General features: G+C 38.8%; 1 protein-coding gene across 1 annotated transcript in view; it reads right to left on the bottom strand.

Moving 5' to 3' along the window:
* The window catches only part of LOC127422864 (protocadherin-15-like), a 427,222-nt gene that overhangs the window by 29,819 nt on the left and 384,200 nt on the right, over positions 1–13,203 (bottom strand). The window contains exons 31-32 of the mRNA XM_051666673.1: positions 8,533–8,709; positions 6,896–7,114 (exon numbers count right to left, since the gene is read on the bottom strand). Coding sequence (XP_051522633.1) covers positions 6,896–7,114; positions 8,533–8,709 — 396 coding nt within the window. The remainder of the gene's footprint in view (positions 1–6,895; positions 7,115–8,532; positions 8,710–13,203) is intronic.

Raw genomic sequence — 13,203 nt, 5'->3', positions numbered from 1 at the left:
TTTTGCCTGAATTACTGCAGCAATGCTGCGTGGCATGGAGTCGATCAGTCTGTGGCAGTGCTCAGGTGTTATGAGAGCCCAGGTTGCTCTGATAATGGCCTTCAGCTCTTCTGCATTGTTGGGTCTGGCATATCGCATCTTCCTCTTCACAATACCCCATAGATTTTCTATGGGGTTAAGGTCAGGCGAGTTTGCTGGCCAATTAAGAACAGGGATACCATGGTCCTTAAACCAGATACTGGTTGCTTTGGCACTGTGTGCAGGTGCCAAGTCCTGTTGGAAAATGAAATCTGCATCTCCATAAAGTTGGTCAGCAGCAGGAAGCATGAAGTGCTCTAAAACTTCCTGGTATATGGCTGCGTTGACCTTGGACCTCAGAAAACACAGTGGACCAACACCAGCAGATGACATGGCACCCCAAACCATCACTGACTGTGGAAACTTTACACTGGACCTCAAGCAACGTGGATTGTGTGCCTCTCCTCTCTTCCTCCAGACTCTGGGACCCTGATTTCCAAAGGAAATGCAAAATTTACTTTCATCAGAGAACATAACTTTGGACCACTCAGCAGCAGTCCAGTCCTTTTTGTCTTTAGCCCAGGCGAGACGCTTCAGACGCTGTCTTGTTCAAGAGTGGCTTGACACAAGGAATGCAACAGCTGAAACCCATGTCTTGCATACGTCTGTGCGTAGTGGTTCTCCCCCACATTTTTGAATGGGTTTTGTTTCACAATCCTCTCCAGGGTGCGGTTATCCCTATTGCTTGTACACTTTTTTCTACCACATCTTTTCCTTCCCTTCGCCTCTCTATTAATGTGCTTGGACACAGAGCTCTGTGAACAGCCAGCCTCTTTTGCAATGACCTTTTGTGTCTTGCCCTCCTTGTGCAACGTGTCAGTGGTCGTCTTTTGGACAACTGTCAAGTCAGCAGTCTTCCCCATGATTGTGTAGCGTACAGAACTAGACTGAGAGACCATTTAAAGGCCTTTGCAGGTGTTTTGAGTTAATTAGCTGATTAGAGTGTGGCACCAGGTGTCTTCAATATTGAACCTTTTCACAATATTCTAATTTTCTGAGATACTGAATTTGGGATTTTCCTTAGTTGTCAGTTATAATCATCAAAATTAAAAGAAATAAACATTTGAAATATATCAGTCTGTATGTAATGAATGAATATAATATACAAGTTTCACTTTCTGAATGGAATTAGTGAAATAAATCAACTTTTTGATGATATTCTAATTATATGACCAGCACCTGTATATATAATAATTTGTTCTATCCCAGCCTAATTTGCAGAGACAGCTTTAAGTAAGCCATTCATAGGTTAATTTTCTCGAAAACTGTAAACACTGTGTCTCTGTGGAGCTATAAAAATTCCTGTGTTTTGAGTGACCTGCTTAGACCCCACCCAACAATGTTACTCAACCAATGGCGTGACTAAATGAACAACTGCAGGAGAGGGGCGTATTCAGCTGTTTTGAAAACATTGTTTATATTTGCAATTCCTTACGGTGGCGTTAGTGCCGCAGAAATTACATACTTCAGCTTCCAAGAAATTACATACTCCCTGGTCCTTTTCCCTGGTTCAGGGAAATTAACAAGTTTTTGTCCTTTCCTGAACATTTGGCTATTGTTGGACCAGTGGTTCTCAATTGGTGGGTGGAGACACAACTTTAGGTTACAGGTCTGTTCTGATAAGGTTACAGCAGGGAAAAACATTGCTAAATGCAACTATCCATATAATAGGCTTATGCATAGTTAGGAAATATATTCACATACATTTTATTTTTTATAGTATTTATGTGCAAACTCATCTGCCACTTGGGAGAAGCTAACCAAATTTGGCACATACCAACATGGGCAGTTTGCGTGGCATGCCCTTATCCTTGAAAACCATGACCTTTTTTAAACTATACAGGGTAAAAGAAAATAAGTCTCCGACAACTTTAAATACAGGTTGCAGTGAGAATAAACATGGTTTCTGCCAACCACAATGTGTTTCTTGTGGCGAATCATTGGCTGTCGAGAGTATGAAACCATAAAAATTCATGAGACATCTCAAAACCAAACACTCAAACTATAAAAACAATCCTTTTGAGTTTTCCAAAAGTTTTTCACTGTAATACTAATAATTACCATTAATATATTTCAATGTTTGCTTGAAGAGTAATTGTGTTTACTTTTGTATGTCCTGAAGCAAAACCAGTTGAGAACCACCAAATTAGAGAACGCTTGAGAGAGGGACATTTTTAAGATGTAAAACCGATAGATCATTATGAATGCAAGACTGACAGAAAAGAAAAAACTTACACTTTGAATCTGAAGTCGGAGCATTGTGAAAAGAAAAGAAGAGAGAGAGAGAGAGAGAGAGAGAGAGAGAGATTGGACAATGACTCATAGTGTAACAACAGGGAAAGACAGGACATATTGCAAAACAATATCAAACAAGTGTCAAACAGCACTGCAAAAATGTGCTGTATCTCAGCCACAAAACCGCAATAGGAATATGGAAATCTGCTCGTTCTTCCCCTTGAGTATTAATTATCTTCATCCTGAACTGAATCCTCAATGATTCCAGAGTGATCCTCAATTTACCAGCTCAAATCTTCTAATTTCTTTCCTGAATATTTTCTGCTCTCTCGACCTTGACCCCCCACCCCACACACACACTTAACCACAGTCAGTGCCTCATTTTTACCTCTCATGGCTTTAATTAATCTGCTTTCACACTGAATAAACACAAGATTAGCCTTTTCTCAAAGGTGTTACCTTATTGAAGAATGTGTAAAGTATAAATGCCGCTCTGAAATCCAAGTGGAGAGTAGCTGCCTACTTAATGCAGGTTTTGAAAACAGGTTTCAAACTTAACAACCATACATTGTTTTTCTTAGTTGCTGAGAGGATAAATCTGCAGTCTGAACAGTCTTCCCACTGATTAAATCTTATTCCCACACAGGGCATAAAAGCAACAACATAACATTTCTGTTAAAAACTACATTGAAAATGGGGAAAAATTCACAAACAGATGAATTTGGTTGATGGCTACTTTCTATAGATCTTAAAGCTGCACTATGTAACTTTGTGATCTCTAGCGACATCTGTGGTTGAAATTTTAAATTATACATTAAGAATACGTTACATCCGTCGTGTTTCGACACTGCTCTTCCGACCAGTGTTGCCAACTTAGTGTCTTTGTCGCTAGATTTTGTGACTTTTTGACCCCCTTTGTGAGTAAAAGGGCCCTCTAGCGACTAGCGACAATTTTAGCGACTTTTGTATTCTGCTTTAACGATATTCTTCCACATCTAGCGACACAAAAACATAATCTGGCGACACAAAAAACATCAGCTCTATCGTGAATGATGTCTCATTTTTCTCAGTGTTCGTCAACGATAATGAAGACGAGATGAAAAAGGTGCATCATGAAGATTATTAAATGATTTTATTAAAGCATACTGTTGACGAAAATATGACGATAAAAATTATACTGTAAGATATTAACAGTGCAAGATATAAACAGAAGAAGAAACATCTTGATAATCTGTAAATAGAAGAAGATATTAGATATGGATTCATTAAATCCATTAATACATTGCGTTGAGCATTTCTCCGCTTGAGCTGTGTGAGTTGAACTTGCTAACACCGGCAAAATTAACTGCTTTAAAACAGCCTAAATACCTCATTCAAACGCATTCTGTGTATACATGAGATTCATCAATATATCCACAATATGTATGGAACAACTTACATCTGCACAACGAAACGAATGAATATGTGAACTTGAATAAAGTGATGCGCTAGTCAGAATAATCGTAATTTGCGCAGCATAACTTGCGTTGTGAATAAGCGGTTTCCATAAGAAACACACTACACGCAATGTAATATCCTTTCACGGAAAGATTGTTTTGTACTTAATCAATAATGGCAATTTGTTCATTTTTAACCAAAAAATCTTACATCGTGCAGCTTTAAAGACAACATACAATTACATATGCATTGCATTTAGTCTAAATTCCATAAAGTGCCATACAGTGTCCCCCAAAAGTATTTTGACACCTATGCCCTAGGTATGCTTCCATTTTGACACGAACGCTCAGCGTCTGCAGTCGAACGTGAGCCTGTCAAGTATATTCCATATAACTGCTCGCACATTCACTGGCGGATGGTGCTCTAGACTTCCACATCCACTGTTGTTGTATTTACCTTCATCTCCTGATGTTTAGAGGCGATTACATGTTCTTCTAAGCGCTTCTTCGTGACAGCAACGCCTCAAATGTGAGTGTAGCCACCTTGTGGACCCACTAATTATTGCAAATAACTCCAGGCACATGCACATTCTGTGCATTTAAAGACACGCTGTTAGAAAAACCGCGCTGCGTGCATTTAGTGCTCATGCACTCTGCTGATGCCGAACTTTGCATCATGCATCCGTACACGGATGCTCAGCGTTTGCGTCTGACCAAAGCATAATTTGGGCTTTAAGGTACAGGTTTTCTAGGCACTCAAAGCACTTCACATAGTAGCGGGGGAATCTACTCAACCACCACCAGTGTGCAGCAAAGATGCGATGACAGCCATAGTGCACCAGAACTCTCACCACACACAAGCTTCTGGTGGAGAGGAGCGTACAGTGATGTAGCCAATTCACATACAGTGTCAAGAAAAAGTATGTGAACCCTTGGGAATTAGCTGTTTTTCTGAACTAATTAGTCATAAAATGCGATCTAATTTTCATAAAAGTCACGTGTAGACAAAACACAATGTGCTTAAGCTAACAACACACAAACAATCATAATCTTTCATGTCTTTATTGAACACATCCCATTAAACATTCATTAGCTGTGTATTAGACCTGCACAATGTTCAGAAGGAATTTTGGACCATTCTTCCTTACAGAACTGCTTTAGTTCAGTCATATTCTTAGGATATCTTGTGTGAACAGCTCTCTTGAGGTCATTCCACAGCACCTCTATTGGGTTAAGGTCTGGGCCCTGACTGGGCCACTCCAAAAGGTAGATTTTCTTTTTTGAAGACATTCTGTAGTGTATTAACTTCGATGTTTAGGGTCATTGTCCTGCTGCATCACCCAACTTCTACTGAGCTTTAGGATGTCTTGATAAACTTGGAAAATAATTTTTCCCTCAATGATGGAAAGCGGTCCAGGCCTTGATCATGATGATCCCTCCACCGTACTTTTCCACTGGGATGATGTTTTCATGTTGGTATGTGGTTCCCTTTTTACACCATACGTAGTGCTGCATATGTTTTCTAAACAATTCAAAATTAGTTTCATCAGTCCACAAATTTTTTTTCCAGTAGCGCTGTGGAGTGTCAAGGTGGCCTTTGGCAAACTTCAGGCGCACAACAATGTTTTGTCATAGTGTCATGCCATGGTCACCATGCCTGTTTAATATGTTATGTATAGTAGACTCATGAACAGAGATGTTAACCAGTTCCAATGATTCCTTCAATTCTTTAACCGTCACACTTTTTTTTTTTTGTACCTCATTGAGTATTCTGCAGTGTGCCCTTTAAGTCATCTTGGCTGAATGATCACTTCTAGGGAGAGTAGCCACAGTTCTAAATTGTCTCCATTTATAGACAATTTGTCTAACTGTGGATACATGAATATATATGCTCTTCGAGATAACTTTGTAACCCTCTCCAGCTTTATGCAAAGCAACAATTCTTGAAAGCAGGTCTTGTAGCTTTTGAGATCTCTTTTTACGAGGCATGGTCTTGTCATCAGATGCTTCTTGTGAATAGCAAACATAAATTCAATATGTACAAGAACAATGTAATAATAACAGATTGTGTTTGTTCATTGTTGTAACTTAGATGAAGATCAAACCAGATTTTAAGACAATTTTATAAATAAATGCAGGTAATTCCAAAGGGTTCACATACCTTTTCTTGCAACTGTATATATAGGGGATTATTAAGAAGCCATGATGGATAGAGACCAATGGGAAAATTTATGCCAGGACACCTGGAAGAGGTATCCTGTATCGGTTTAACGTCTCATCCGAAAGATTGTGCCTTTTCATAATATAGCATCCCCTTCACTATACTGGGGCATCCCTTTTTTGTGTAAAATACAGTGATGCACAGTAAAGCATCACAGTTTTAATGAAAGCAGTGATAAAACTCTTGTGAGAACACTTGTGAGATATTGTTTAAATACAATTAAATTATTATTTTTTTATTTTTGGGATTTTTCTCCCCTTTTCTCCCCAATTTGGCATGCCCAATTCCCAATGCGCTCTAGGTCCTCGTAGAGGCGTAGTGACTCTGCATCTGAGACCGTCCATCCGCGCATCTTATCACGTGGCTTGTTGAGCGCGTTACCGTGGAGACCTAGCGCGTGTGGAGGCTTTGCGCTATTCTCTGCGGCATACACGCACAACTCACCATGTGCCCCACTGAGAGCGAGAACCACATTATAGCAACCACGAGGATGTTAACCCAATGTGACTTTACCCACCCTAGCAACTGGGCCAATTGGTTGCTTAGGACACCCTGGATTCGGTAATGTAATTATTATTGATATATTATTATTATCATTGTTTTATTACTACTACTACTACATTTTATTATACAGAAATAATACATTTCTGTTCCATTTTTTCAATTTCACACATCTACACATCACACATTTTGCTGTTTTGGTGGATGTTTTTGACGACTTCCCTTTTTACCTCTGAAAAATCTAAAATTGCATAGTAGAGACTACAATCGGAGGCATCTTTTAAGTTTTGGTATTAGGCTGGTTTTTGGGCTGGTTTTATTTTGTCATCAGGCTGTGTTTTGTCACACAGACGTGGCAACCCTTTTCAGATCTTTAACATGCTGTAATGCTGTAATGTGATTTGTCAATGGTGTCGAAACTTACTGTCTATAGGTGATGATGACGATAAGGATGGCTGGGATACAGCACATGATAATAATGATGGCCAGGGCCAGCAGGGCTCCTTCAGTATATCCAACAGACTGAACTGACTTCTTCACGCTCTCCACCACATCCGGTGTGCGGATCTCAAGAATACGTCCTCCACGACCTATGTAGGGCTGGAACTCCTTATTAATGTCCAATAACTTCCCATCTAAAAACCTGTAGAAAACCACATGCATGATTACATATCTGGCCTTGCATAAACCATCTCTTCATTGTTAATTTGAGTTTTTGTCCTCACCAGACACAACCATTGTTGCACAAAAAGACATTTTGCTGAGTACCTTGAGTAGCCCTGCCCAAAGAGGTCTAATATGCCTAGAGAACACTATCAGTAAGAGACCATTAAGGCAGTTGCTCAGATGGCACATGCAGCTCCAGAAATGCATGCCCATTCCTATGTAAAGACATGTAATGCCATGCACTATAACTTATCTTTTATTTGGCAACTATATTATAAAAGCACAATTTGTATTTACTATTGACAATACCAAAGCCATACAATGCCCAAAAATCCAGAGATTGTGGCAAATCTGCCGAAAACTTGCCGCAAATTCGCCACTGATTATTTTCACATGCAAATGAGCTTTGCGGCAATCTTGCGGCAAATTGTCCATTGTTGCCAAAGGTTTGCTGCAGATTCACCACTACTGTTGAAGAGCTGCAAACTTCTGGCAAATATTTGCAGCGAATCACAAGCTGCAAATTTGTGGCAAGTTTGCAGCTAGTTTGCCAGAACTCTAGATTTTTTTAAGGGAATTTAATCATATTCAATAATATTCTTTCAAATATTACACATATTCAAACTTGGCATGCCACATTTGGTTAGGAGACATGGGAGAGCCAATGGTGTTTGATATCAGTGATGTCAAACCTGGTGCAACGCATCTTGACGTTTGAATATGCGCATGCACAAATTAGATTTCAAAGCTACAGTAGAGGGGTGCCATGACTTCAGGTTGCTTCGATCCACTTTTTTTCTCTTTGTGTTTGTTTTGCAGGCTCATGTGACTGGTTAGGGGCATGGGATTTGCTGTCAAAGCCAATCTAACCTTAATTGTGTTCACCTGTGTCTCATCTCCTCATTTGCCCTGCTCCCTATTTATGTGGAGTCTCTCCTCTGATTCAGTATTTGATTGTGCTCTGATGTGTTGTGTTTGGTCTATCCTACTGTCAGTTTCGAGAGACTAAGCATTGTTCTGTTGGTTCCTGATTCTCCGCCTTTCTGACCATTTAATGTATTGCTAATGAAGTTTGGGAGATTTACAGTAACTAGCTAATTTTTAAACATTTCTGATAAATAAGGTAATCCTGGTTAGTGTAGCTGCAAGAGACGCAGAGGTTTACAGGATTTTTCCAGCATGTTAGTGACAGTGAGTAATTGGCTTAACTGGGGCAGAATTATGTTCACTTGACTCTGTTTGGCTGCTTACGAGCATGCAATGACCTTTCAAATGTCAGCCTCATATTCTCAACCGTGTCAACCATGGTTAGGGGCATGGGTTAAGGGAAAGGTCAGGGCTTAAGAGAGGAAAGAGGTGTATGAGATGGCGTGTTGGATGAGAGGAGGCACTCACTTGAAGAGCTCTTGTCTTGAGAGTGCTCTGTTGGTCATAGGATCGATGGCGTAAACCATCAGGTCAGATTTTGAGTAGTCCTCCTGATCATAACCATCACCGAAACGTCGCGGCCCAATAGACTCCACAACTACTTTAGCTCCAGGGATCTGGTCCTGGACATAGCGCTCTAAAATCCTGCATTGATATAGATATAGAGAATAAAAAATACATTTTCAGATTCTCTTAAGACACTTTTATTAACTTAAAGGAACACTCTACACTGTGTACTTTAGTCAGGGTAGATGCCATATTTAATTTAATGCATCTGAAAATTAGGCTGTGAGGGATAGAAGCACAGTCTGTGGATAATGGTACTCTGCCACATTTGTTTTCACAACCCATGTTTTCTAGAGTTTTTTGTCCATTGGAATACTTTTGTAAAAAAACACCAAGGTATACAATAAAAATAATTTAACGGGCTGTACATCCTTACAGCTTCACATTCATTTGTGTAAAATTAAACACGTTCTCTACCCTGACGATCCATAGACTAAGAGCCCTTTAACCAGTGCTAATCTTGTCAACATAACAACTGATGAATATGTTAGTTGACAAAGAGTTTTTTTGATTTTGTTACCAATAATGAAGAGAAAAAATAAAGGTGCATCATGACAATAATCAAACATTTTTAATTAAAATATTGCTGTTGACGAAAATATGAAAAGAAAAAAAATTTGCAAGATATTAACAATGCACCAACACTGTTATTTAAAGATAGAAAAATATCAAACGAATTGATTCAAATAATCCAATTATATTATGTTGGGGATTCCCCCGTGTGAGCTGCAAGAGCTGAACACATGTACAATGAACTTAACTAAAGTGTTAACTATCTCACTCAAACACGTTCTATATATGTGAGATTAATTAGCTATATCCACAACATAAACATAATATTACAACATACGTTGCGTTGTGTAACTTGTGGTTTCCTTTAAAATACCCTACACGTAACACAGTATTCTACTATAGCTGAATTCACAAGAGTACCTTTTAAGTAGCTAATACTTCAGTATTTCACAGTTTTCTCAATATTAAACATGAATATGTAATATGTTTGTCACATGCTTAAATAATTGAAAAATATATATATATTTATTTTTATATTTAAACATTTTAAATTGATTTAAATAGTCATATTTAAATATTTATTTTTGGCAACTAAAATTATATGCAATTTCAGTCTGAGTAAAATTGACTAAAAATTATGAATATGACCTGATGAAACATTGACTAAATTTAAAGGACATTTTTGTCAAAAGACAAATTATGCCTATATATATATATATATATATATATATAAAAAAATAAATAAATGAACACTGCCTTTAAGACATTCGGGCTCAATACAAGTTAAGCCCTATCCACACCATTTCTGGCATAATACTGATTAACACAGAAACCAATTTTGACCTGTCTCTCAGTTGTTGTTTTTTTTTTGTTTTTTTTTTTGTTTAAGTAATGGCAACGGTTACACTAAGGCACTTCTAATGGAAGTATGTGGGGCAAGGCCACATATATGAACTTTTCAAAATAGTCATGTTTGCATAAACTAAAGTGTTAGAATCACTTACTAACTTGACGTTTACAGTTACATCCAATCTTTAAATTTAACCAGTAAATCTGGCGTGTATATATTCAGTGCATCCGGAAAGTATTCACAGCGCTTCACTTTTTGTTATGTTACAGCCTTATTCCAAAATGGATTAAATTCATTATTTTCCTCAAAATTCTACAAACAATACCCCATAATGACAATGTGAAAGAAGTTTGTTTGAAATCTTTGCAAATTTATTAAAAAAAAAAAAAATCACATGTACATAAGTATTCACAGCCTTTGCCATGACACTCAAAATTGAGCTCAGGTGCATCCTGTTTCCACTGATCATCCTTGAGATGTTTCTACAACTTGATTGGAGTCCACCTGTGGTAAATTCAGTTGATTGGACATGATTTGGAAAGGCACACACCTGTCTATATAAGGTCCCACAGTTAACAGTGCATGTCAGAGCACAAACCAAGCCTTGAAGTCCAAGGAATTGCCTGTAGACCTCCGAGACAGGATTATATCGAGGCACAGATCTGGGGAACGGTACAGAAAACTTTCTGAAGGTCTCAATGAGCACAGTGGCCTCCATCATCCGTAAATGGAAGAAGTTTGGAACCACCAGGACTCTTCCTAGAGCTGGCCGCCCGGCCAAACTGAGCGATCGGGGGAGAAGGGCCTAAGTCAGGGAGGTGACCAAGAACCCGATGGTCACTCTGACAGAGCTCCAGAATTTCTCTGTGGAGAGAAGAGAAGAACAACCTTCCAGAAGAACAACCATCTCTGCAACACTCCACCAATCAGGCCTGTATGGTAGAGTGGCCAGACGGAAGCCACTGCTCAGTAAAAGGCACATGACAGCCAGCCTGGAGTTTGCCAAAAGGCACCTGAAGGACTCTCAGACCATGAGAAACACAATTTGAACTCTTTGGCCTGAATGGCAAGTGTCATGTCTGGAGGAAACCAGGCACTGCTCATCATCTGGCCAATACCATCCCTACAGTGAAGCATGGTGGTGGCAGCATCATGCTGTGGAGATGTTTTTCAGCGGCAGGAACTGGGAGACTAGTCAGGATCGAGGGAAAGATGAATGCAGCAATGTACAGAGACATCCTTGATGAAAACCTGCTCCAGAGTGCTCTGGACCTCAGACTGGGGTGAAGGTTCATCTTCCAACAGGACAATGACCCTAAGCACACAGCCAAGATAACAAAGGAGTGGCTACGGGACAACTCTGTGAATGTCCTTGAGTGGCCCAGCCAGAGCCCAGACTTGAACCCGATTGAACATCTCTGAAGAGATCTGAAAATGGCTGTGCACTGACGCTCCCCATTCAACTTGATGGAGCTTGAGAGGTCTTGCAAAGAAGAATGGGAGAAACTGCCCAAAAATAGATGTGCCAAGCTTGTAGCATCATACTCAAAAAGACTTGAGGCTGTAATTGGTGCCAAAGGTGCTTCAACAAAGTACTTAGCAAAGGATGTGAATACTTATGTACATGTGATTTTCTTTTTCGTTCGTTTTTTATTTTTAATAAATTTGCAAAGATTTCAAACAAACTTCTTTCACATTGTCATTATGGGGTATTGTTTGTAGAATTTTGAGGAAAATAATGAATTTAATCCATTTTGGAATAAGGCTGTAACATAACAAAATGTGGAAAAAGTGAGGCGCTGTGAATACTTTCGGATGCACTGTACACTGATCAGCCACAACATTAAAACCACCTGCCTAATATTGTGTAGGTCCCCCTCATGCCGCCAAAACAGCGCCAACCTGCCAAAACAGGCCATGCTATACTTCCCACCACAATTGTACGGAGTGGTTATCTGAGTTACCGTAGACTTTGTCAGTTCGAACCAGTCTGGCCATTCTCTGTTGACCTCTCTAATTATTAAGGCATTTCCGCCCGCAGAACTACCCCTCACTGATGTTTTTTTGTTGAGTATATTCTAGAGACTGTTGTGTGTGAAAATCCCAGGAGATCAGCAGTTACAGAAATACTCAAACCAGCCCATCTGGCACCAACAATCATGCCACGGTCCAAATCATTGGGATCACATTTTTTCCCCATTCTGATGGTTGATGTGAACATTAACTGAAGCTCCTGACCCGTATCTGCATGAATTTATGCACTGCACTGCTGCCACATGATTGGCTGATTAGATAATCGCATGGATGATTGTTGGTGCCAGACAGGCTGGTTTGATTATTTCTGTCACTGCTGATCTCCTGGGATTTTCACAACAACAGTCTCCAGAATTTACTACAAATGGTGCCAAAAAAAAAATAAAAAAAAATAAAAAAATCCAGTCCAACAGAGAATGGCCAGACTGGTTTGAACTGACAAAGTCTACAGTAACTCAGATAACCACTCTGTTCAATTGTAGTGAGAAGTAAAGCATGGCCTGTTTTGGCAGGTTGGCGCTGTTTTGGCGGCACGAGGTGGACCTACACAATATTAGGCAGGTGGTTTTAACATTGTAGCTGATCGGTGTATATGCATACACAGTGTATGTGTGTGTGTATATATATACATATACAGTGTGTGTATATATATATATATATATATATATATATATATATATATATATATATATATATAAGAGAGAGAGAGAGATTATTATTATTCTTTTTAATCTCAAGAACGCTGGCCCACGGATTTTTGTATTTAAAAAAAATATTTATATTTTAATTTATACATCAGTTGTAATTACTGTCTGTGTAATCGACATTATGCCAAAATGTCTATTTCTTAACATGTTTTTAACTCGGAACATTCCTTTAAGTACAAATGAATAGTAGGCTGCAATCACAGAACAAAAATGCAAAAAAAAAAAAAAAATATACTAATACTTACAATTCAAGTTAACTATTAAACACTGAATAACACCCATTGTGCAAAGTTTTAAGGGCCACAACATCTAATTATTTCTGAGCCGATATGAGTTTCAAAGCCATAAATTTGTGAGCATATATCAGAGAAAATAAACTGACAATCAAATTCCACTCCATTGTAAAAATGCACAACGAATGCTAAATGCAGTAATCACCGTAGCAAGATATATAAAAATTATAAAATA

Source organism: Myxocyprinus asiaticus, chromosome 32 (assembly GCF_019703515.2).
Source record: "Myxocyprinus asiaticus isolate MX2 ecotype Aquarium Trade chromosome 32, UBuf_Myxa_2, whole genome shotgun sequence".
In the NCBI taxonomy this organism is placed as follows: Eukaryota; Metazoa; Chordata; class Actinopteri; order Cypriniformes; family Catostomidae; genus Myxocyprinus; species Myxocyprinus asiaticus.
Note: the sequence above shows the minus strand (reverse complement) of the source record. Positions and strands in the feature narration are given on the sequence as shown.